General features: G+C 42.8%; 1 protein-coding gene across 1 annotated transcript in view; it reads left to right on the top strand.

The window, feature by feature from the left end:
* Positions 1 to 25,493, top strand: part of PON1 (paraoxonase 1) — a 33,965-nt gene that overhangs the window by 7,838 nt on the left and 634 nt on the right. The window contains exons 2-8 of the mRNA XM_019959709.2: positions 3,846 to 3,916; positions 5,393 to 5,448; positions 6,971 to 7,139; positions 10,597 to 10,723; positions 16,812 to 17,012; positions 18,433 to 18,514; positions 22,564 to 22,692. Of these exons, the coding sequence (XP_019815268.2) occupies positions 3,846 to 3,916; positions 5,393 to 5,448; positions 6,971 to 7,139; positions 10,597 to 10,723; positions 16,812 to 17,012; positions 18,433 to 18,514; positions 22,564 to 22,692 (835 nt within the window). The remainder of the gene's footprint in view (positions 1 to 3,845; positions 3,917 to 5,392; positions 5,449 to 6,970; positions 7,140 to 10,596; positions 10,724 to 16,811; positions 17,013 to 18,432; positions 18,515 to 22,563; positions 22,693 to 25,493) is intronic.

The raw sequence follows: 25,493 nt of genomic DNA, 5'->3' as shown, positions 1-25,493 counted from the left end.
ACTGAGCGACTAGCATATTGTTGGTTTATGATATTATATTAGTCTTTCATGTATACAGCACAGTGTTTCAATATTTTATAGATTATACTCCATTTATAGTTATAAAATATTGGCTATGTTCTCTGTGCTGTACAATATATTCTTGTAGCTTATTTATCTTATATATAACAGTTGGTACCTCTTAATCTTCTACCCTTATATTGCCCTTCCCCACTTCCCTCTCCTATTGGTAACCACTAGTTTGTTCTCTTTATCTGTGAGTCGGTTTCTCTCTTGTTATATTCATTCATTTATTTCTTAGATTCCACATATACGTGATAATATACAGTATCTGTCTTTCTCTGCCTGACATTTCACTAAGCCTAATACCTTCCAGCTCCATCTATGTTGTTGAAAATGGCAAAATTTCATTAGTTTTCTATGACCGTGTAAAATTCATACATGCACACACACATATACACATCACATCTTTATCCGCTGATCTGTTGGTGTACTTAGGTTGCTTCCGTATCTCGACTATATCTTGGCTATTGTAAATCGTGCTGCTATGAACACTGAGGTGCATGTATCTTTTCAAATTAGTGTTTTCATTTTCTTTGTACATATATGCAAGTGTGGAATTGCTGGGTCATATGGTAGTTCTTTTAGTCTTTTGAGGAACTTCCACAGTGGCTGTACCAATTTATATTCCCACCAACAGTGGAATCAGTTCAGTTCAGTCTCTCAGTCATTGTATCTGACTCTGCGACCCCATGAACTGCAGCACGCCACTCCCTGTCCATCACCAACTCCCAGAGTCCACCCAAACCCATGTCCATTGAGTCGGTGATGCCATCCAGTCATCTTATCCTCTGTCGTCCCTTTCTCCTCCTGCCCTCAATCTTTCCCTGCATCAGGGTCTTTTCCAATGAGTCAGCTCTTCGCATCAGGTGGCCAAAGTATTGAGTGTCAGCTTCAACATCATTCCTTCCAATGAACACCCAGGACTGATATCCTTTAGGATGGACTGGTTGGATCTCCTTGCAGTCCAAGGGATTCTCAAGAGTCTTCTCCAACACCACAGTTCAAAAGCATCAGTTCAGTGCTCAGCTTTCTTTATAGTCCAACTCTCACATCCATACATGACTACTGGAAAAACCATAGCCTTGACTAGACAGACCTTTGTTGGCAAAGTAATGACTCTGCTTTTTAATATGCTGTCTAGGTTGGTCATAACTTTTCTTCCAAGGAGTAAGTGTCTTTTAATTTCATGGCTGCAGTCACCATCTGCAGTGATTTTGGAGCCCAGAAAAATAAAGTCAGCCACTGTTTCCACTGTTTCTCCATCTATTTGCCATGAAGTGATGGGAATGGATGCCATGATCTTAGTTTTCTGAATGTTGGGCTTTAAGCCAACTTTTTCACTTTCCTCTTTCACTCTCATCAAGAGGCTCTTTAGTTCTTCACTTTCTGCCATAAGGGTGGTATCATCTCCATATCTGAGGTTATTGATGTTTCTCCTGGCAATCTTGATTCCAGCTTGTGCTTCTTCTAGCCCAGTGTTTCTCATGATATACTCTGCATATAAGTCAAATAAGCAGGGTGAGAATATACAGCCTTGACGTACTCCTTTCCCTATTTGGAACCAGTCTGTTGTTCTGTGTCCAGTTCTAACTGTTGCTTCCTGACCTGCATACAGATTTCTCAAGAGGCAAGTCAGGTGGTGTGGTATTCTCATCTCTGTCAGAATTTTCCACAGTTTATTGTGATCCACACAGTCAAAGGCTTTGGCATAGTCAATAAAGCAGAAATAGATGTTTTTCTGGAACTCTCTTGCTTTTTCCATGATCCAGCGGATGTTGGCAATTTGATTTCTGATTCCTCTGCCTTTTCTAAAACCAGCTTGAACATCTGAAATAGTGTTCCTTTTTTCCCCAAACCCTCACCAATATTTGTGGGTTTTTTTTGTATTATCAGTATCTTTAAATAAATGAAACAGAATTGAACAGAAACGTTAGGAATGTATCACATTGATTAGGGGAAGTGTCCTCTCACGAACTTTGTTTCAGGTATGTGTGTAAGTGTGTGCTGTGTGTTTCCACCAAATAAAATGCTTTTCCTAATGTGGGTCTTAGTCTGAAAAGTTGATAAAGCTCCAAACTTTCCCTTTTCTTTCTTTACTGCAAACTTTTGTGACTATAATGTCAAATTTCCATTGTTGGAATACCTTTTCGTTTTCTCAGTCATGGAGGCAGATCCCAACTTGCCTTTGAAGTCTGCTTTCCAAGTTCATGTCCATCATTCAGGGCCAAGCCTCTCCTTGCAGCCAGGCTTTCCTCATCTGTGCATTCACCTCTGGGTCTGTAGCATTCGGACTGGAAGATCTCTACTGCATGCTAATAATGCACTGTGGCACTTTAACAAAGCTGATTTCTAGAGCTCACTGCTAGCCTCTTAAGCTCAGAGCCTATTAGAGGGTGAAAATGCTAGCTAATAACGTAGTAGTAGGCCTAGTGGGAACGTGCTACACTTTTCCTGAATGAAAAGATGGAAGATCAGTCACCTCCAAAGTCATATTATTTTATACCTGGTTGTTAATAATTTTATTCAAAGTGTCTAGTCACCCCTTCACCCATCATCTTCCTTTTATGAGAGGAAATTATCAGTAAGGCAAGTGAGAGACTTCTCCTCCTGACTATCTTTAGCCAAATAAGATTTCTAGGGCTGCTTGGATAAGCATTGCTACTCACTGTTCAGTCACTGAGTAGTGTTGGACTCTTTTCGACTCCATGAACTGCAGCACACTATCCTTAGTGCTCAAAAAAAAAAAAAAATTTTTACTGTGTAAGTCTCTTGGCTGAGCTAATGTTGTGGTCCTTTTCTTTCAAATGCCACGTCAACAACTCAACAGCTCTGTGCTACATGCGCAGGCAGCCTGCTGGTGCCTCCTTCTCACAGCTGTTCTTTTTCCCTTGGTCCTTCACTCAGATGTTCCCCAGGAAGTTTATGTTTTCTGCTTTACTTTTGTGCGTGCGTGCGTGTGTGTGTGTGTGTGTGTGTGTGTGTGTGTGTATGTGCACGCATGTGTGCGCGCGATGCCTTTAAATATGCTGGCCTTGGGTAGGATTTTCTGAAGCTATAAATCCTTTAAGCACACCTGCATTTTTCAAGTAACACACCTGAAATCAGGTGCCCAGTCCAAGCTTTGGGGCCACACTGGGCAGATGGGGAGGAGGCCTATTTGTCAGCAGCCCTAAAACATCAAATGGAATCAATTGGACCCAGGTTGTTATTTAACCCGAACGTCCACTTAGGGCTCCTGACATGGTTGATGAAATAGTTCCTGTTCTGCCAAAGGGCACTGAGCCCAGAAGAGGGCACCGAGCCCAGAAGAGGACGCTGCACATCTTTGTGTATCCACCCAGGGCTTCCCAGGTGGTGTAGTGGTAAAGAATCCACCCGCCAACAGGAGACCCAAAAGATGCGGGTTCGATCCCTGAGTCAGGAAGAGCCCCTGGAGAAGGGGATGGCAACCCACTCCAGTATTCTTGCCTGGAGAATCCATGACAGAGGAGCCTGGTGGGCTACAGTCGACGGGGTCACAGAGAGTCAGACACGACTGAGCACACAGCACATCTACCCCCCTCTGCTAAATATACGCTAAACATTGTGCCCAGGGGCCCCGTGTGTCTCGCTCAGGCCTGGTCTGATAGAATCGCTCAGGTTTCAGGGACCACTAACCCTGGGGTTGAAACCCAGGCAAAGTACAGTTAAGGAGAATTTTACTGGCTACTTACTTTTGCAACTTAGTTAAATTTCTGGATAGTTTTATGCATACTTTATTCCTTTTTTTTTCTCTCTTCCAGAGCAAGAATGAACGCTTCCCGAGAAGTAAAATCGGTAGAACTTCCTAACTGTAAATTAATAAAAGGAATAGGTAAGCATTTGAGAGGAGGAAGTATTATCAAATACGTAAGTATCTGATAATACTCCACTTGAAGTATTACCTTGTGAGTTATTTGATTAATACACCTATTTAATTCTGTTCAAAAATAAAACTACTAGCCAGGAGAGTATTATCAAGTCAGTAGTGAGTTGTAAATACCAGATTACTTGACCTTCGACTCTACCAGCCTGTCATCAAGAGGTTTGACCACTTTTTGATTCATTTAGCAGAAACAGTGGTCAGGAAGCGTTTGATTTTATGGTAATATAACCTGAGCAGATGGCAGAGGAGGCACAGAAGGAGAAAGAGTAATGAGTAAAGGGTAAATGTTTATAAAGGCCTCGCACACCTTTGCCATTACCACAGGCCCTTTCCTTATGCATTTCTCTTTTAATATCTGGGAGGCAAAGTTTTCCCAGAAGGTCTCAGTAGATTTCCCCTCAGATCTCATTAGTCAGAGCTAGACAACAGGCTGGTGCCCTAGCTGCAAAGGAAGCTGGGAAAGTAATTAGGGGGCCTCCTTTGTGGGAGGCAGGCCCCTCAGCAAAGATAAAAAGGACGGGGTAACAGAAGCTGGTAGACAGCCAACAGGGAGGGTTGGAGGACTCAAGTCCCCATCTGGTTTCAACCAACCAGCTTTGTTATTTGAAAACAACTTGTTTGACATTCATGCTTTTGTTATGCTTGAGGGTTTGTTTTTTTAGAATCATTTATCTCAGCTGAGGTTAGAAAGGCTGGACCACATGATTTTATGCAGATAGCATCAATTAGCTTGGTCAGATATCTTATATTGCAATCTTTTTTCTAGAAAACAAGCATGATATTGATATTAAATATCACTGGATATTTGTAAAATGAACACCTCCACTAAAATTAATACCAAGTAAAAAGTCACGTATGTCTTGAGATTGAAATTCAAAAAATTTACATGTATTTAAAGCATAACTAACTTGGTGAGTTATTTATTAATGTTTGTAAAGGCATATTCAGAATATGAAATGCATGCTCACTTTAACCAAAGCATTTGAAATTTGCTTATGTTTCCAATAGGGCTTTTCAAAGAGTTTATTTGATTTGGAATGATTAGGTGTCAGCATATACGGGGAGTTTACTCTGTGTCTTTAAAAATTGCAAGCTATTTTCAAATTACTATACCTTTTGTACATTTAGTGAATTTCCATAAACGTTAAGAGATTTCAGACTCTGAGGAAAAAGTTCTAGTTCATAAACTTAAAACAAATATATTAAGTGTAAGTTTTAAATACACTTTATTATATGAATCTCTTAATTTTTAAATAATCATATGAATCAATTTGAAAAAATACAGGAAAGAATGATTTATTCTGAACCTATCAAAGAAGAACTAAATATATAGCCCCATTTTCAAGTTGGGAGTGATGAAGACAAGGCCCCCTAACTTCCCGCAATGGTCTTAACAATCTGTGCTGTCTGTACTCTTTTTTGAAGAAACTGGTGCTGAAGACCTGGAGATACTTCCTAATGGACTCGCTTTCATTAGTGCCGTAAGTGTTGCCTTTGATTTCCTGTGCTCTGAACCATTTTCTAGGACCAGCAGCTTGCCTTTCATTTCAGCCTTCTTTATACCAATGCCCATCTTCAAATCAAATGAGCGGTGATATGGTTCAAAAAACAACCTGTGTACGCATTCATACTGGTATAACGATTATGATCATATGTGTTCTATGCGTGTTTGTATTCCTGTGGGTACACTGAGCTCCTGTATTCCCTTATCTTCCACTGTGACAATTTGAGTCCAGTGAGTTCAAGAGTTTCCCATTCATCTGTCTGTTCCTTGAAGAAAGTAAGCAGTGTAGTCAAATACCTGCTGACTTGAGTGTGTGTGTGTGTCTGTGTATGTTCCCCCTCACATATCATTTAGATTTTAATCCTTCTTTTTACACTTTTTGGAATAAGCCTTTTCATTTTAAAATGTTAGTAGGTCATGCCACAATTTCCAGACTTTTGGAAAGAAAAGCCCCCGTGTTGTCAAATTCTCCTGCACACAGATCATTGTGGTAGATAATGTAGCTCAAAAACAAAAGTCATCACCCTAATGAAGGATAACAGAATTGATAGAATACAGTATTCAAGTCATCCAGCCACTGAAAATCCTTTGCTGCCTATTGTAATTTATTTAATCCAGTTTTCTCCTATGAAGACTGATCGTCCTCTGAAGAGGTGTCTTACAAACTTTTTTTTAAAGCAACAGAATATAAATTTCCATTAAATCTTACATGCTGCTGCTGCTGCTAAGTCGCGTCAGTGGTGTCTGACTCTGTGCAACCCTATAGACGGCAGCCCACCAGGCTGCCCCGTCCCTGGGATTCTCCAGGCAAGAATACTGGAGTGGGTTGCCATTTCCTTCTCCAATGCATGAAAGTGAAAAGTGAGAGTGAAGTCGCTCAGTCATGTCCGACTCTAAGTGACCCCATGGACTGCAGCCTACCAGGCTCCTCCACCCATGGGATTTTCCAGGCAAGAGTACTGGAGTGGGGTGCCATTGCCCTCTCCGAAATTTTACATAGGACCCCACTATCTAAAACAAATAGTAGCTGTGCTGGTCTACCTTCAAGCTATGGAAGGAGTTGTCCCCTGGAGTTATTAGACCCTAACCCTAAACCTTTGTTTCTGAGATGCTTCCATGAAACCTGCCAGGGGATGATCCATAACCCGTGTTCTTCTGTGTTCCTTGCTTATATTACTGAAGCTTATTAGTAAATGCCCTTTTGGTCTGCTCTTCCTTTTTTTTTTTTGTAATTGTCATCATGGGTTGGTAGCTGTGATATTCAACACAGATGCTTTGCAGCTGGTGATGGAAGGGTCTGTGCCCATTATGTGGGGTTGCCTGGGAGCATGTGACTTCCAAAGACCCCCCAAGGGCTGCTTGCACAAGCCAGCTAACAGGCTTGCCATGTGGCTTGCAGCCCGAACCAGACAGTGTGAACCCATGTGCTGTCTACCACCTCCATCAGCATTTGGAGTATTTGTAAAGTGCCTGTGTTTTCTCCTCTGTTATTTTATAAGGGATTACGATATCCTGGAGTAAAAAGCTTTGAACCTGATAAGCCTGGAAAAATACTGCTGATGGACCTGAACAAAGAGGATCCTACAGTGTTGGAATTGAAGATGACTGGAAGTAACTTTGATGCGTCTTCATTTAACCCTCACGGCATTAGCACATTCACAGATGAAGGTAACAAATTCAATGTCTATTAAAAATAAAACCAAATTAAAAAAAAAAACAGAAAAAATGTTAATGAATATTTCTTTTCATCCAATTAAAGTACAGTCATGAATAATGCTCTCACTCTGGGTTTTAAACTTACCTCCTATGTGAATTCAACATAACATAACCATGTAAATGCTTGAGAATGCTAAAATACTTGAGATTTGCAAAGCACCTAATTTTTAAAAATATGTGAATTTTAACATTCAGATAATCCCTATAATTACCATAGTGATAATATTCAACCCTAATAGAAATGAATCTTTCCATTTTAAACAATTATACAGATACAGGTGTTTACAACAACAGATCGCTCTAATGTAAGACACCTGCAACCTACAGACCCACCGCCAGTCACCTTCAATGCGTCGCTGCCCACCGGTTCCTTCGTTTGTCTTCAAACAGTCTCTCCACAGTTTGACAAATTGCCCCATCCATTATGCTTTCATCTGATTTCTTCCCTTCTTTTTGCAGCCCTTGCCTTGGTCTCTACATTAATTCTCAACCCTGGTTGTGCCCACAAGCACCTGGAGAGTTTTAAAAAGCCTGATGCCCAGGCCACAGCCCCAGATATTTTGATTCAGTTGGTCTGAGGGAGGCTTGAATGGTAATGCTTGTTACAAGCTCTCCAGCAGTTAAGAATGTGAGACCAGGGTTGAGAACCACACCTATCCCCATGGCCTCCATCAGACAATCCCTTCCTTGGTCCTTGCAGACTTTTCTGCAAGGGGGGACTAAAATTGCTGCCTTGAAAGCCATCAGCAATGTCCTTATTAAGAAACTCTTTCGCAACTCTTCCCCTCCTTCCTTCACTCTTATTTTATACTGTTGGCCACTCAGGGGTAAAAAATCTGCCTACAGTGCAGGACCCTCAGGAGACCTGGGTTCGCTACCTGGGTTGGAAAGATCCCCTGGAGAAGAGAATGGCAACCCATTCAAGTATTCTTGCCGGGAGAATCCCATGGACAGAGGAGCCCCGTGGGTTTCATCCATAGGGTCGCAGTGAGTTGGTCACGACTGATGCAACTCAGCACTCAAGCACTTGTTCCTTCTAGGCGATCTCCCCTCCCTGATACTCCGGCACACTCATCTGTTCTCATTCTGATCCTGCTGCAGCTTTTCCACCCTCTTCATTATGTTGCCACTCATTTCGAATTCTCTGAGCATTCCCCAAAGGACTGGTCTTTCACCTCCTCCTTACTTTCTCTATTTCAAAAAGGTCAGCCATGTCACAACTGTAGCTGTGTCTGCTGTCTAGGTAAACACCCTCCAAAGTGTATTATTATTATTTTAATCAGCTCTTCTGTCCCCTCCCTTCAGCTCACCAGCTATTTCTATTTGGGTTCCTCTCCTATAGCCACAGGCTTCCCTGGTGGCTCAGACAGTAAAGAATCTGCCTGCAACTTGGGAGACCCGGGTTCAATCCCTGGGTCAGGAAGATCCCCTGGAGAAGGGAATGGCTACGCACTCCAGTATTCTTGCCTGGAGAATTCCATGGACAGAGGAGCCTTGTGGGCTACAGTCCTTGGGGTCACAAAGAGTGGGACACAACTGAGCGACTAACACAACACCTACAGCCAAATTAAACTCAAAATGTTAAAAAGTAATTCTTATCCTCTTATCTTCCCTTACTCCATATGACTTCCCTTCTTCCATATATATATCTATTGAAATTTACATACATACATATGTATTTCCCTTCCAGTCATCTCTTCACCCATTTAACATTCTATTTTATTTTTAAAATATTGTAAGTGCAAAGAAATAGGATGTGGGGTGTGCGCATGCTCTCTTGAATTAAAAAGGGGAAATAACCACATAAATATTATACAGGTCCTCATATGCGTTACTTTTGCATTAAACACTGCATCGTGGATTCCTTCCCCTGACAGTACATCCAGAGCTGCTTTGTAACGGCTGTTTGGAATTCTATGGCATGGGATAACCATTATATAGTTCATCTGTCGGTGGATATCGAGCCTGTTCCTACCTTTATGCTCACTGAAAACGAATGCCAGAATAAACATCTTAGGCAGCTCCTGTGACTGCTTATGATACATTCCTAGAGGTAGATTCTGCTGCACAAAACATGAATCTGGGTTTTAATCCTCACTTTTGGTCGATTTCCACTTCCCATATTCCTCAGCCATCATCAGGGACTTTTGGTGCTTCCTGTCAAACCCCTCTCATATCCTTTCCTGCCTTTTCTGGTCAGTAGGGTAAGGCTCCACGGCTTACTCACAGGGACTTTCAACCAAGGAGTAACATGACTGTGGGTATAGCACTAATCCAGGCGTGTGGAGGGAAGCAGCGTCCTCCTGATCTAGCCCTTCTTTCCACCTGCCTGGATTACTGCTATACCCACAGTTGTATACTCCTAGGTTGAAAGCCCCTGTAAGTAAGCCCTGGAGCCTCACCCTAAGCCCTACAAGACTAACCTGGAGTCCTATGTCTATGGCTTTAATCCTCCCACTCTTTCATTCATGTCTACTCCAACTACAACCTCCAGCTAAGCTCCTGCCTCAGGCCCTTTGCACGTTCTCTTCCTTCCGCCTAGAACACCCTGTCCCCAGATATTCATATAGTTCAGTCTCTCATTTCATTTCAGTACCTGCTTTAGCATCATCTTCTCAGAACTTGCCTGACTCCCATGGACGAGACATCTCATTACTCTGCATCCCTTTATCTGGTTTTATTTTCCTTCTGTAGGACTTAACACCAATTAAAATAAACATCTGCTTGGCAGGGGGCCTAATGGGAAGTCTCATAGCTGGCTTTTCTGTTCAGATTTCTCCCATTCAACCTCCTAAACTTGACACTATTTTCCTTTAAACACCAATTTGGTCACGTCAAAGCTTTCCAAAGATTCACTGCTTCCGAAGGCAAAGACTATGGGCTAACATCTGATCACTCCTTCTTGACCACTTACACCGGTCTCTTTCATGCCGCAGAGTTGCACTGACTCCTGGAAGCTAAATCCCTTTGATATTATCTCTCAGGTGCTCTTTTTATGGAATTTATCATCTCACACTGTGTAAATTACACCTGAGCACACCTTCTCTTATTGATATTCTTCTCATCTTTTATCTCTTTTATCTCAGTGCTGCATCTTGCTGAGACCATTTGCAGCAGAAAGCTTAATAAGCTCTTTGGAGTTTTAGTGTCAAGGGCTGCTCACTCCTAAGTTGAGGACTTTTTTTCCCCCTGTGGAGTCTGGTGGTTTTTAGACTGTCACTAGGTCTTCCTTTAGCCATTTTTCTCTGGAGCAATCACAAATGCTTCTCTCTACAAAGAGATGAAAATATTCCATCTGCCTGACATCCTAAGTACTGGTTGGAGGTGGGTAGAAATTGCTTTTTAGAGACAGAGCTGACAGCTGAGAGCTCGGTTAATGTTTCGATTTTTGTTTTTAATCTCTTCTCAGATAATACTGTGTACCTGCTGGTGGTGAGCCATCCAGACGTTAAGTCCACGGTTGAGTTGTTTAAATTTCAAGAAGAAGAAAAGTCACTTTTGCATCTGAAAACCATCAAACATGAACTTCTGCCTAAGTACTGAGATATGTCATATTCCTATTTTCCTTTAACACAAGGGGATGGTGTGTCTACTTTTAGTGTTTCCTTTGGCAGGGGTGGGGGTGGGGTGGGGGAACAATGGCAACTCTCCTTTCTCTTTTTAAAAATTTTATTTTACTTTCATTTATTCCTCTTCTAATGCTCTTTTTCCTCTTTCTTATTTTTTAAATTATGAAAGTATGATAACACATTTACAGGAGACTAAAGTTACTTAAAGCTCAACATTCAGAAATCTAAGATCATGGCATCCAGTCCCATCACTGCCTGGCAAATAGATAGGGAAACAGTGGCAGACTTTATTTTTTGGGGCTCCAAAATCACTGCAGATGGTGACTGCAGCCATGAAATTAAAAGACACTTACTCCTTGGAAGGAAAGTTATGACCTAGACAGCATATTAAAAAGCAAAGACATTACTTTGTCAACAAAGGTCCATCTAGTCAAGGCTATGGTTTTTCCAGTGGTCATGTATGGATGTGAGAGTTGGACTATAAAGAAAGCTGAGCACTGAAGAATTGATGCTTTTGAACTGTGGTGTTGGAGAAGATTCTTGAGAGTCCCTTGGACTGCAAGGAGATCCAACCAGTCCATCCTAAAGGAGATCAGTCCTGGGTGTTCATTAGAAGGACTGATGCTGAGGCTGAAACTCCAATACTTTGGCCACCTGATGTGAAGAGCTGACTCATTGGAAAAGACCCTGATGCTGGGAGGGATTGGGGGCAGGAGGAGAAGGGGACGACAGAGGATGAGATGGCTGGATGGCATCACCGACTCAATGGACATGAGTCTGAGTGAACTCCGGGAGTTGGTGATGGACAGGGAGGCCTGGAGAGCTGCAGTCCATGGGGTCACAAAGAGTCAGACACAACTGAGCGACTGAACTGAACTGAACTCAACTGAAAGTTACATATAGTTTCACTGTATATTATTAATACAATTATTTTTTAAGTAGGTAAATTAAGACTTTTAGTTGGAGTTTCAATATCAAACTCTCAAAAATTAATAAAATAGACAGAAAAGTAGAAGGATATAGTAGACCTGGAAAGCACTATGAGCCAATTCAACATAATTAAGATTTATACAATTTTCACACAACAGTAGGATCCAAATACTATCCAAGTTCCCATAGACTATAAATGAGGGTGACTCTCCTTTCTGATGAGCATAAACTCCTCCAGATGTTCATCCACAGAAACTTTTGAGGACTCAAGCTCCAGAGAAGACACCCCTCCTCTTCCTCCCTTGTTTCCCGGGTTGGCTGGATGCTGGTTTATGCCTCCTGGTCCCAGAGGATGTTCCTTTATGCTTTTACCAAGAAAGCACTCTGCTCTTCTGCAGAACCAGACTTAGTATCTCAAACCCAAACTGGTTTCATGGACAAATTTCACCTCTTGAGCTTATTTGTTCAAGCTTATTGTTATTTACAGTGAAAGTTGGAATTATACATGTTTCTAAGAATTAGAAACACAAACCCAAGCAGAGATCTGTGATCCAGTGCCTCTAAGACCTCCTAGCGTTGCTTCTCCTGCTGTTCATTTGCACATGATTCCTGAAACAGCAGCTCTGTAGTTAACAGCCAGCTCCATCCCAGCTTCCTCCATAGCACAACATCTAGAGAAAAGAAACACACACAGATCCCTGATCCCAACACAAAACTGACATCTTCACTTGACTTTACTGTTGTTTTGTCGCTCTTTGCGACCCCGGGGACTGCAGCCCTCCAGGCTCCTCTGTCCACGGGATTCTGCAGGCAAGAATACTCGGGTGTGTTGTGGTTTCCTTCTCGAGGGGATCTTCTCAACCCACGGATGGAACTCACGTCTCCTGCATCGCAGGCAGATTCTTTACTGCCGAGCCACCAGGGAAGCCCTAGGGTTCTGTTTATGAGGTAATGATGGATTTCAGAAAATAATTTGACACTATCTTCCCACAGTTTTTATCCTCTAATCGTTATGGTCTTTTTAGACTCTTAACCTTTATTTGAATAATTTACCTGCAGAACTCAATTATCTCACAATGTGTGAATCTGGATTTCTTTTAAAACATGTGGTATGTACTTGCAGATGTCTAGCAAAGCACCTGCTCAGTGTTAGGGCTCTCCCGCTCCTGTCTTACCTGATGGGGCTGAAGCTGAGGAAACTGAGACTGCAGAGAAATCAGGTTACTGGATGAAGGCAAATTAACCAATTGGTGACCATTACAAACTACAGCCCAGGTCTTCATCTGCATGCAAGTTCAGAGACCAGCTTCTGCTGGGAGAGTTTGTTCATACCTTCACTCAACAAATGTATTTTGGAAAGAGAATGAGGACACTGAGTTGTCTGGAGACTGTGCCAAATACTGAGATCTAAATTAGGGGAAGGTGTGTGGCCTAGAGAAGCCGGACTAATGGTAGAAATGACAGTGATAATAAAAGTTGAATGAGCTTCCGCTATAACTCAGGTGGTGCAACAGCCAATTTAACAGGTTATTTCATTAGCTTTTTACAAGCATGTTCTTAATTAGGTTTTACTACTATACCATATTAAATTTAAAACAAATGAAGCCTGGGGACACTGCTTCAGGGGACACTGTTAGTAAATGGCACAACTGGAATTTTAATCCTTGAGTCTGGAGCTTGAGTCTGGAGCTTCTGCTCTGAGTCGCTATGAAATAGTGAAACTTATTTTATTTCTTTTACCATTTAACCTTGGAAATCTTAGTTTTGTCCGATTTCCTAGGGTTAGGGCTTTTTTTTTGTTTTTTTTCCTTTTGTTGTTGTTCAATAGCTAAGTCGTGTCCAACTCTTTGTGACCCCATGGACTGCAGCACGCCAGACTTCCCTGCCCTTTATATCTCCTGGAGTTTGCTCAAACTCATGTCCATTGGGTTGATGATGCCATCCAGCCATCTCATCCTCTGTCGCCCTCTTCTCCTCCTGCCCTCAATGTTTCCCAGCATTTTTCAGGGTTTTTTCCAATGAGTCAACTCTTCCCATCAGGTGGCCAAAGTATTGGAGCTTCAGCTTCAGCATCAGTCCTTCTAATGAATACTCAGGGGTGATTTCCTTTAGGATTGATCTCCTTGCTGTCCAAGGGACTCTCAAGAGTCTTTTCTAGCACCACAGTTTGAAAGCTTCAATTCTTCGGTGCTCAGCCCTCTTTATGGTCCAACTCTCATATCCATACATGACTACTTGCAATTGCAAATGCATTGATCTTTGGCAATACAGAACCAAACTATAGTTAGTGTCACAATTAACAAAAATTCTGCTCTCCCAACCCGAGGGTTAGCCATGTATATTTTCATCTTTGTATTCAATGGTTGTTTATATGGTTGTCTATAGCATTAATGGGCTTCCCTGGTGGCTCAGATGGTAAAGAATCTGCCTGCAATGTGGGTAGGCCCGGGTTTGACCCCTGGATCTGGAAGATCCTCTGGAGAAGGGAATGGCAACCCATTCCAGGATTCTTGCTTGGAGAATTCCATGGACAGGGGAGTCTGGTGGTACACGGGGTCACAAAGAGTAGGATACAACTGAGCGACTAATACAACAACAGAATAGCATTAATGTTCCAATGACTAATCTATTATAATAGAACAGGTTATTAATAATAATATTATTGGTCATTATTGATCATGTACTATATGCCAGGCATGGTACCAAAGTCTTTGATTGGTTATTTCATTTTATTCATACCCCAACCTTCCAAAATATGGAGAGGCTCAGAGCATACTGACACGCCATGGCCGCATACCACGTTGAGAGCAAGCCACAAATGGAGGATTCAAATGCAGCTCATCAGATTTCAAAACTATGACTCTAAACCTTTCTGCTCTGCTCTCTTTTTAAAATGAAAAACAGCAAAGGGTTAAAAAACATACTAATTTCGTACATTTACCTTTTAAAAAGAGAAGAAAAAAAAAAAAACATCTTTGCAGGCTTCTGCCTGAAGCCCATACAGACTAATCCTAAATTCCTAGACCCCCTTTCTCGGATAGGAACAGTGGTTACCATTGATGGAGGCTTTGTGAGCAGCAGGCTCACTGCAAAGCGGACGGCAGGCATTGTCTCATTGTAATTCTCACTGCAACGCCACAAATGAAGATGCTGACCCTTAGTCTTATACTAATGAGCTGTATGACTTTGGGAAAATCATTTAACCTCTCTTTGCAGATGAGAAAACTGAGGCTCTGTATGCTTATCAAAGATGCCCAGGAGCCCGGGGTGGCGTCAGAGCTGATGTGGTGGGCCGTGACGCCCTCGGCAGTGGAACTGAGATAATTCTGTCCTGGATAATGGCCCAGAGGAACTTCTGTCACCTCAATCAGCACAGAATGACTCACTTATGTGCTCACAGTTGTACCTATTAAAGCAGAAAAATAGACTGATATAGCTTAGATTTTCAGTAACACAGAGAGAATCAAAATCAGAACAACAGCAATAAAAAATGCCACCGCATCCTATTTCTGAGCTTTCTCGCTCACGGATGTTTCACTCTGTTTAGAATCATGAAACTTTACAGCTGAAAGTGACCCTGTAAGTCTGGAAGATAGACCAGTCCATCTCCTCCTTTTTTTTTTTTTTTTTAAACAGATAAGTAAACTGAGGCCCTGGCATGTTAAATGATTAACTTTTGCTAGATCACACAGCTAATAGTAGCAGTTCAGTCCAGTTCAGTTCAGTCGCTCAGTCGTGTCCGACTGTTTGCAACCCCATGGACTGCAGCATGCCAGGCTTCCCTGTCCATCACCAACTCCTAGAGCCTACTCAAATTCATGTCCATCGCATCATTGGTGATGCCATCCAACCATCTCATCCTCTGTCATCCCCTTCTCCTCCTGCCTTCAATCTTTCCCAGCATCAGGGTCTTTTCCAATGAGTCAGTTCTTTGCATCAGTGCCTAAGTATTGGCGTTTCAGTTTCAACATCAGTCCTTCCAATGAATATTCAGTCCATCCTTTAGGATGGACTGGTTGGATCTCCTTGAAGTCCAAGGGACTCTCAAGAGTCTTCTCCAACACCACAGTTCAAAAGCATCAATTCTTCAGTGCTCAGCTTTCTTTATGGTCCAACTTTCACATCCATACATGACTACTGGAAAAACCAAAGCTTTGACTAGATGGACCTTTGTTGGTATAGTAATGTCTCTGCTTTTTATTAAAAAACATTTATTAAAACATTTATTAAAAAACATTTATTAAAAAACAGCATATTATGCTGTCTAGGTTAGTCATAGCTTTTCTTCCAAGGAGTAAGTGTCTTTTAATTTCATGGCTGCAGTCACCATCTGCAGTGATTTTGAAGCCCAAGAAAAGAAAGTCTCTCACTGTTTCCATTGTTTCTCCAGATATTTGCCATGAAGTGATGGGACCAGATGCCATGACCTTAGTTTTCTGAATGTCGAGTTTTAAGCCAACTTCTTCACTCTTCCTCTTTCACTTTCATCAAGAGGCTCTTTAGTTTCTCTTCACTTTCTGCCATAAGGGTGGTGTCATCTGCATATCTGAGGTTATTGATATTTCTCCTAGCAGTCTTGATTCCAGCTTGTGCTTCATCCAGCCCAACATTTCACGTGATGTACTCTGCATATAAGTTAAATAAGCAGGGTGACAATATTCAGCCTTGTACTCCTTTCCCGATTTGGAACCAGTCTGTTGTCCCATGTAGCAGAGCTGTAACTAAAATGCGAGTCTTTTCCCACTGTCTGGTGCTGCCTTGAACTGTTCTATATGAGCATAAACAAATGTGGCCTGGATAATGATTCCTGGACTAATTTAATGTCTGTGGAGTTTAGTCTGTCTATACACACACACACACCACAGCACTTTTTCCCACGATACAGTTAATAGGTTTTTTCTGTTCCATTGCTATAATAACCTCTTAGGGTTTCTTCAGGTAATCACTGTCTTTCAGGATTGTATAGGCGGGACTGATCGCACATAATTCTGGGCTGTAACAGCTGATGCGAAGGTTCCATCGCACACTCTGATTTTACGAGCATACACTCATGAGCGCCGTGTGTGAGCATGTCAGGGTCCATGCTGTCACCCACCTGTGTCACACGTGTGTGTTTCGATTGCAGTTTGAATGACCTTGTCGCTGTGGGCCGTGAACACTTCTATGCCACCAATGACCACTATTTTGTTGACCAGTACATGAGATCCTGGGAATTATATTTGGGTCTAGCATGGTCAAATGTTGTTTACTACAGTCCAGATGACGTTCGAGTGGTGGCCAGTGGATTTGATTTTGCTAATGGAATCAGCATGTCACCTGACCGCAAGTACGTGAATGCCTTAAAAATCACGTTTGTCCCTAGATTCTCATTCAACATGTTTAGAGGATATTCATCTTCTAAAAAAGGGGATACATTCTAGCATGTTATTCCAGTAAAAGGATATTGGGGAAAATGTAAAATATCTTAATTTCCAGGGGATAAAATATATCAAATCACAATTTACTATTTTGTGAAGCTTTTCCAGGTGGTGCAGTGCTAAAGAATTCACCTGCCAATGCAGGAGACACAAGAGACATGGGTTCGATCCCTGAGTTGGGAAGATCCCCTGGAGAAGGAAATGGCAACCCACTCCAGTATTCTTGCCTGGAGAATCCCATGGACAGAGGAGCCTGGTGGGCTAGTTCAAGGGGTCACAAAAGTCAGATGCAAAGGAACAACTGAGCACCCATACTCTTTTAAATTCCTGTGTCAGGGGGAGTGCATTTCAAGAGGGGATACATACAAAAAACATTTAGTATCACTTTGCTTGCTTTCAAGGAGGATTTTTGACTGTGTCATGAGATTAACAACTTATGGGTATGTTTATATCCGGAGCGCTGGTTTGTGACATGACAGAGAGTTTGTACCAAAATGTAAATCAAGCCACTGCTTCCTTCATCAAGAAAGTGTTACTATGAGGAAAAAGTCAGCTTCATAAGTAGTAGGCTTAGTGGTGTAGTTGATTCATGTTATTTTCTGGTGGTCATTCTGAAACAATTCACAGACCAACTCTGGGTCTGGGGACCACACTTTGGGTAAGACCGGTGTATGTATAAAATCCTCTTCATCTCGTATCATTAAGCATTTGTAGCATACTTAGATGCTTAGTAACATATTCAGAGGGTGGTAACATATATAGAGAAAGCAGCATAGTTTTTACTCATATCGTCTCCTTGTCTTCAAAAACAGCAGATAATCACGCAGTCATTTCTCTCTTTGTTCTGGGAGGCACTGTGCTTAGACTGGCCAGAGATCTTTATGATGAATGTGACACTGTCCTCACGTAGAGGGGAGGGAGTCTTCTCTCAGATCCAGGCCAAGTACTTGTCTTCTCTTGGATTTTCTGTGGCCTAAAACGAGGGGATGAAATGCAGAACCTGGGGCTTGCCATTATGTTGACCAACCAAGAAAAGTGAGATCATGCTTTTGCTCGAAGATGCTAAGAACTGGCGTTAGAGTTAAGCTCCTTGCCTACTAGTTAGGGCCAACTAGTTTTGCGTCTTTTGAAATAACTTTTCAGGGATTAAAAGTCCCCTGTGTGCTGTCAACTCATTGAGTTCCTTCAGAATCCGGTGTGTTTTGAGACAGCTTCCGTTTTCCAGGCTCTAAGCAAAGTTCTCCCCCAGGAAGGGTTATTATGCCTTCATGGTAACCTTCTGAATTGCTCCCCTTCATGGGCTTTGATGTAGCTTTTTCTTCTTTGAAGGTATGTCTATATAGCTGAACTTCTGGCTCATAAGATTCATGTGTATGAAAAGCATGCTAATTGGACTTTAACTCCATTGAAGGTAAGATGTATTAACATTATAAGTTTGTGGGGGTGATAATTAGATTCTAATTGATTTGTGAAATTAGAAGTGAGGAAAAAGGATTGTCTAATTGGAGTGGGTGAGAACCAATTCTTCACTCCTTTATTAGGAGACATCAGCATTGTCTGCATTTGTTGTTCACTTTCGCTCAGCGGCAGAGTGGGAAGTGGCAGACCACACGCATCGTCTATGCAACTTTGATTCTCTCTGTTCCAGTGAATTTCCAGCTTGGAAGTGTGTTCTTCACGTCCCTCTTCCCTCCCCTCTCCCTTCCTCCTCCATGTTGATGGAACAGACAAGAGCCTCAGCTTGCACACAACAGCACTCAGCACAGTATTTACAAAGCCCAGGCCCTCGAGACGGCCACCGGGTGGTCACATTACCGCCTCTCTCCAGCCCTTGCCCCTGCTGCTGAGCCGCTCCTGCCTGAGCATTTCTGGAACTCCCCTGGCAATGTCGTTCCTCAGGATGGGGCGCTTGTCCCGCTGCTCAGGTATTCTTCCTCCAGGTCTTCACACCTCTCTCCTTCACATCTTTCCAGATTTCACTAAAATGTCACTTCAGCGAGGCCTTCCCTTAGACTGCTTCTCCGTAGACAAATACGCACACACGCACACACACACTTCCTATCTCTTTGATGGCTTTATTTTTTTCCCTTCAGCATCCTTTGCTAACATGTTTTGCATTCATGTTCTCCTTCTCCCCAGTGTCTGTCTGCCTGTCCCACTAGGGTATAAGTGTCATAGGACGGATACTTTCTCTGTGTGTTCCAGGGACAGTTCCCACACCCAGGAGGCACTCAACAAAGTAATTGTTAAATTAACATTCTTCAGGGGATCATCTTTACCTGTACCAATTCTGGTCCGGTCTGAAGGTTTGGATCAAAAGGGGTAAAAACACAAAGAAGCAGAAAGAAGAAGTATATGTAAAGTGGAGGTTTATGAAAGTGATGCTTTTGAAAAGACGCAGAGGTCCCTGCCCTGCCAGCAGCACCCACGGCACTGTGACTCACGGTCACCTGTGACTGTGCCCGTCAGGTGTACCAGGGACCATCGTGAGGGGCTTCATTCCGAGAAAATTGCCTTGAAACCATGTCAAGTGTAATATCGTGTTTGACATTAAAAATCATTGACAGGGCTATGACAGTTTGGTATTTGCTGCAGTAAAATGGAATTTCATACACTCAGACTGGCTGAGGGGATAAAAACAAATTGTGGTTATCACAGTAGATACTGCTGCAAACTGAAACTTAAAGGATTTTATAAGAATAAAACCCCATCCAAGGTACACACAACACCGACCGATAAAGGTGCTACTCCTGTCGATTGAGGACAAAGTTTATATCCGGTTTGGCTCCCACTGCTGGCAGAAAACCCTGCTGGTGTCCTGACATAGTAATTCAGGTGAGACTCCCCTCTCCTCAACTAGGTAACGTCATTCTTTCTTTTGGAGGATCGTGTTAATCAAGTCCAGTTGATTACTACTGGAGTGCCAAGAAATTTGAGAAACTAGCTGGGTTGTTACTAGGATTTGTGATGAAATGTGGACGGGTCTGTGGCCTAAGTGTAGTGTATACATGGAATGAAATATTCCTCAGCCCTGGAAAGGAATGGAGTGATTCACGCTAGAACACCAATGAATTTGAAGACATGCTAAGTAAAGTTATTATGCTAAGAATACTTAGCATAAAAGTCCTTATGCTAGATACAAAAGGACAAATATTCTATGATTCCACTTACATGTGGTACCTAGAAGAGGCAAATTCGTAAGGAGAGAGCAGGACAGGGGTGACCAGGGGATGGGGAAGGGAGGACTGGGGAGCTACTCGGTACAGCTTCTGTTTGGGATGATGAAAGGGTCTGGAAATGGAATGTGGTGGATTCATGACATTTTGAATGTAACTGATGCTACTGAGTTGTACACTGAAAAATGGTTAAAATGAAAATTTTCATGTTATGCATATTTTACCACAGTAAAAATGATCCCTTCTTCAAAACATTTTCCAAGACACAGTCAATGAATTAGTCTCACTTCAGTGAGTTTCAGTTCTCTAAAAACTGGGATGTTTGTTAATACAGGATACCGTTTTCCCCCAAGAGAATCATTTATTAAGTTTCCTTGACCAAGGCATGCAAAAGTTTCCACTGGACTTTGTGGAAGCGTGATTCATGGTCTGTACCTGCGGTTGGTGAGTTGGTATTGCTGGGAACCATGCATTTGCAAGGGAAGAGCTTATTGCTGAGGCCAAGATGGGCTCCCTGTTGGACTGTCCAGCTCTTCCTGGGCAGAACACAGTTCTGCCCCTTGCTCAGCTGGTGCCCGTGGCAGGAGCTTGTTACTGGTGTGAAGAATGAATGGGACCCTAGGCTTCTGGGTCCTTCTCCCACTCTTACTGCCTACCCTCATCTCTGCAAATTTTTATCTGCTGCGGAATTTACTGGTTGGCCATGACCCCTTCCAAAGCTAGTAGCAGTGCCCCGAGACAAACTTTTTCTCACAGGAAGATGAACCGATTTGCAGGGCAATAGGGCAGGGATGTAGAGAACAGACATGTGGACACAGTGAGAAGGGGAGGGTGGGACGAATTGAGAAAGGCGCATTGACATACCTGTGCTACCCTGTGAAATAGCCAGCTGGTGGGAACCTGCTGGAAAGCACAGGGAGCTCAGCTCGATGCTCTGTGATGAGCTAGAGGTGTGGGACGGAAGCTGGGGATGAGGGGAGGCTCAAGAGGGAGGGGATAATATGCATGCACACACACACACACATATATCTCCTCCCTATGAATACACATATATATCTCCTCCCTATAGATAGACAGATGGATAGATAGCTGATTCACTTCATTGTACAGCAGAAACTAACACAACATTGTACAGCAATTACGCTCTGATTAAAAAAAAAAAAAAGAATTTAACATATCAGCCTAGAATGCCTGATACTGGGGTAGATGGGGTTTGGGGATGGAAAAGACTTAGAGATGACTTTGGCCAGAGGACATTTACTCAACCACCTCCCTTGGCCAAACCTGCCTGTTTCCAGGGTAGGAATGAGTGATGGCACTGCATGAAGGTAAAAAGGAGGTCCCTTAACATCCTTGCCCCTCCCAGCCAGGTGGGGAGAGCCCTCGTTTTGAGTGGAAAGCACAGGGCTCCCACAGTTGTCTGCCCACGCTCTGGCCTTTGCGATGAGTAGCCGCCAATTGTTCCAGGCTCTCTGGGCACTGAGGTATGCTGGCCTCTGTTTGAGGTACATGGTAATATTGTTTATCCAACTGAGAGTTAGAGGTAGACAAATAGATGTGATTTCTCCCCGGTAGAAGGCAGCCAAGATGATGAATGATGGAATTAAGAATCGTTGGTATTATTTATGATCCTGGTACAAAGCCGTGACAGCAATCTGTGCAGTCAACACATGCTTGCAACTTATATTTAGAAAATAAACAGCAGAGGAACAGGGAGTCGAATAACATCAGGAAGCTGAAGAAGAAACTTTTCCTCAACTTCAAGGCACAAATTAGACCCCAGGTGACCATTTCTCCTCTGGCTGCACAGCCTATGATTAGCCATTAAAGAAGAGCCTACACTTCACTGATGCTCTCATCAGAAATGAATCCACATTTCCTGGTTGTTTTCAGAATGCTTGTAAAAATATCATTTGCACATGCCGTTTTCAAAGGAACTGTTTTATGCTGCACTGAAAAAAAATTTTTTTTTCACTTCTGGTTTTAAGTTCATGCACAGATGTTAGTCCAAATGCTTTCATATCACTTTTAATAGTCTTTCTTGGTTTTTCTGATCTTCCCCTTCCCTCACGTTCTGGAAAATGGCAAAATACTAACACAGATGGAGAGCTAGAGGAATTCCCTGAGTGCTAGTGAAATGGGCAGGGGTGCAGAATTGTCTCATCCCTGGAGCAGGTGTATGGTGCCCAAGGACGCCACGATAGCTTTCTCTAACGTATTGCTCCATCTCCTTTCAAATTTTTTATTGCTTGTTTTCTTTCTCCCTTTGGTTTTAATCTACAAGTCTCTGGACTGTGACACACTCGTGGATAACATATCTGTGGATCCTGTGACAGGGGACCTGTGGGTTGGCTGCCACCCCAATGGCATGAAAATCTTCTCCTATGACCCAGAGAATCCTCCTGGATCAGAGGTTAGTTTGAGAAAAGAATCATATCAGCGCCTTCATTCCCAGCTAGTTTTCTCTTGAAAACATAAATCTCAATTATATGTGCAAATAAAAGGGAGATGTGGATAGATGACCTAAATGATCAGATAAAGATGGAATTTGACTTTGGGAGGCATTTGAGACAGAGTCTAGGTGGGAGACAGATGGTACCTGTAAACTGGGTGATTTGGGGGTTTAATGAGGGCGCTATGCACAGAGATGTGGGCACAGGTAGGGAAATGAACGGGGGAGGGGAACGTGGTACCCCAGGGCCACCACGGACGTAGGCACAGCTACCAGAAGCCCAAACAAGGTGAGAGCTGTGTGGGAGGGGCTGCTGGGAGGGGAACCTGGCCTCTGGTTGAGGGATGGCGCCAACCGAATGAAGTCATGGCCCCACACGGGGTAGGGGTGCGGGGGCAGACACTCTGCCTCCTTCTCAGTCTGCCCACCCCTCTCTGCTGCTGCTTCCCGTCAACCTTTACTGGGAGGTGGAGGGAGCCCTGAGCAGGCTCTGGAAGGCTGAGCGGAGTGGAGGAAGAGCCTGGAGGGCTGGGTTAGGACAGCCAGCACTGGATCGGGCTCCGTATCTTTATTTCAGTAGTGAGTTTCTCCGACGTGGCCGTTCACAGTAGTTTAAAAAATATAACAGGCCACATTGTTATGGTCTAAACATGTGTTACCTGCCTTCCTGTTCAACACCCTTTTCCTGAGTGTCAGTGCCTTTGCCAGTTCATGTAACAGAGCAGCTGCAAAGCAGAGATGCCATCCCCTCCAAACCGTCCAGGCAGAATGGGAACGTAAATCCTTGCTGGAAAGATCTGAGCTTGAAAGACCTCTATCTTAGTTTTAGTATTCAAAGACTCTATTCACGTCATTGGTCTTTTTCTCAGTGGATTATTTTGACAGTGCAAGCAGGAATTTGAAACTCATTTTGCCATGAGCATCTGAATGTCTGTTGCTGCTGCTGCTGGTGCTAAGTCCCTTCAGTCGTGTCCAACTCTGTGCAACCCCATAGAAGGCAGCCCACCAGGCTCCCCCGTCCCTGGGATTCTCTAGGCAAGAACACTGAATGTCTACTACGACTTAACTCGGGTTTTCTACTCGGCTTTCAGTTTCTACTAATTATGCTGATTATTTACATCAAGTACTCGGTGTACTTTTAGTTTACTGTTATGTATTCTTTTTAAGGGGCTCCCTTGGAGGTGGGCATGGCAACCTGCTCCAGTATTCTTGCCCGGATAATCCCATGGACAGAGGAGCCTGGAGGGCTACAGTCCACGGGGTTGCAGAGTTGGACATAACTGAGCAACTGAGCATGCATTCTTTTTAAAGCTTTAAGAGTCAGTCTCATTCCACCCTTCACCCCTAAAAAAATTTTTTTAAAGCCTGTGTCTCTTGGATAAGAAACAAAAGCCAAATATGTATTTCCAATTACATATTGGCCCTTCATAACCTTTTCTCTGGGTTTACAAGACAACTGTGATTATGGTGAATGGCAACCCTTTGTGCCTTTTGCTAGTTCTTAGCTATTAGGACTGCTGCATGGTATGCTCAGTAGAATTGAGGAAATGTATGCTGTGGCGTGTTCACTGTCCAGAACTGGGCAGAATGTTAGATTCTAATTTGCTCTTGCTTGTTAGCTCATTTGGTGAACTTGAACCATTTGCTATAGCACGGACTCAGTTTCCTGTTCTAGGAAAAAAATGCTTCCTTTCTAATGATGAATCTGGTAAAGAATAGCAAAAAGTAATAACCATCCATTATCTAATGCACTGCCCCACGCAAGAGTGACTTAGTTTTAATAGAAAGTGGTTTCCTAAAGCCAAGGTGCACCATCAAGTATTTCCCCAGTAAGTAACTTCTACATGTGAATGCTTTAGCAATTTCCTAAAACATCTGTTTTTGGTGCCAGCTGTTTTGGAGTGGTCCTTTTAAATAAGTGCATGGACCTTTTAATAATCAAGCACAAGCCTTCCTAATCTGTCATACTCGGTGTTTCTGTATGTCAGCATCTGTTCTTCAAGTCATTGTATTTTCTCTTAAAGCCTTCAGAAGAACACCAACTTAAAGATGAAAGGGAATTTAGAGTTAATATAGTCCCACCTGAGCAGGGCATGTCAACCCACTCCAGTATTCCTGCCTGGAGAATCCCATGGACAGAGGAACCTCGTGGGCTGCAGTCCATAAGGTCACACAGAGTCTGACAGGACTGCAGCGACATAGCCAGCACAGCAGAGAGCCCCACCCATCTCATTCTACAAACAGAAACACACAGTAAGCGGAAGATCCCAAGTATAGCCCTGCGTTCCTGCCTTACAGCGAGCTTGTGATAGTATGTGAATCATATGAGATTACCGTTTCATTGGCCCAAACTGTCAAATATTGGCTATCTTGAGTAGTCAACTTGAATACTACTATACTGCTGCTGATGATATAATCATGTTTCTGCTCAACTAAATGAAGGAAACTGAACTCATAAAATCTTACATATTAGGAGTTGGGACCTTAAGTTCAGAGGAATAATGAGTGTGGAAGAGAGGTATGTTCTTTTTGGGCAACAGTCTTTTGTTTTGTTTTGTTTTTATTCCCATATTTAAAAACCAAGAATTACGTGTAAACATCCAAAGTCCAGACTTACCTGAAAATACACGAAAACTGGCCTGAATTCCAGCATGGCAATATTTGACAGTTACTGAGTAAGCCCAGCTCCATCCTGTGGTGTACCACAGTCCTCCTTATGGCCCCACAAACAGGCTACGTTACCGTCTTACGGTTCTTGCTTC

This window comes from Bos indicus, chromosome 4 (assembly GCF_029378745.1).
Source record: "Bos indicus isolate NIAB-ARS_2022 breed Sahiwal x Tharparkar chromosome 4, NIAB-ARS_B.indTharparkar_mat_pri_1.0, whole genome shotgun sequence".
NCBI lineage: Eukaryota > Metazoa > Chordata > Mammalia > Artiodactyla > Bovidae > Bos > Bos indicus.
Note: the sequence above shows the minus strand (reverse complement) of the source record. Positions and strands in the feature narration are given on the sequence as shown.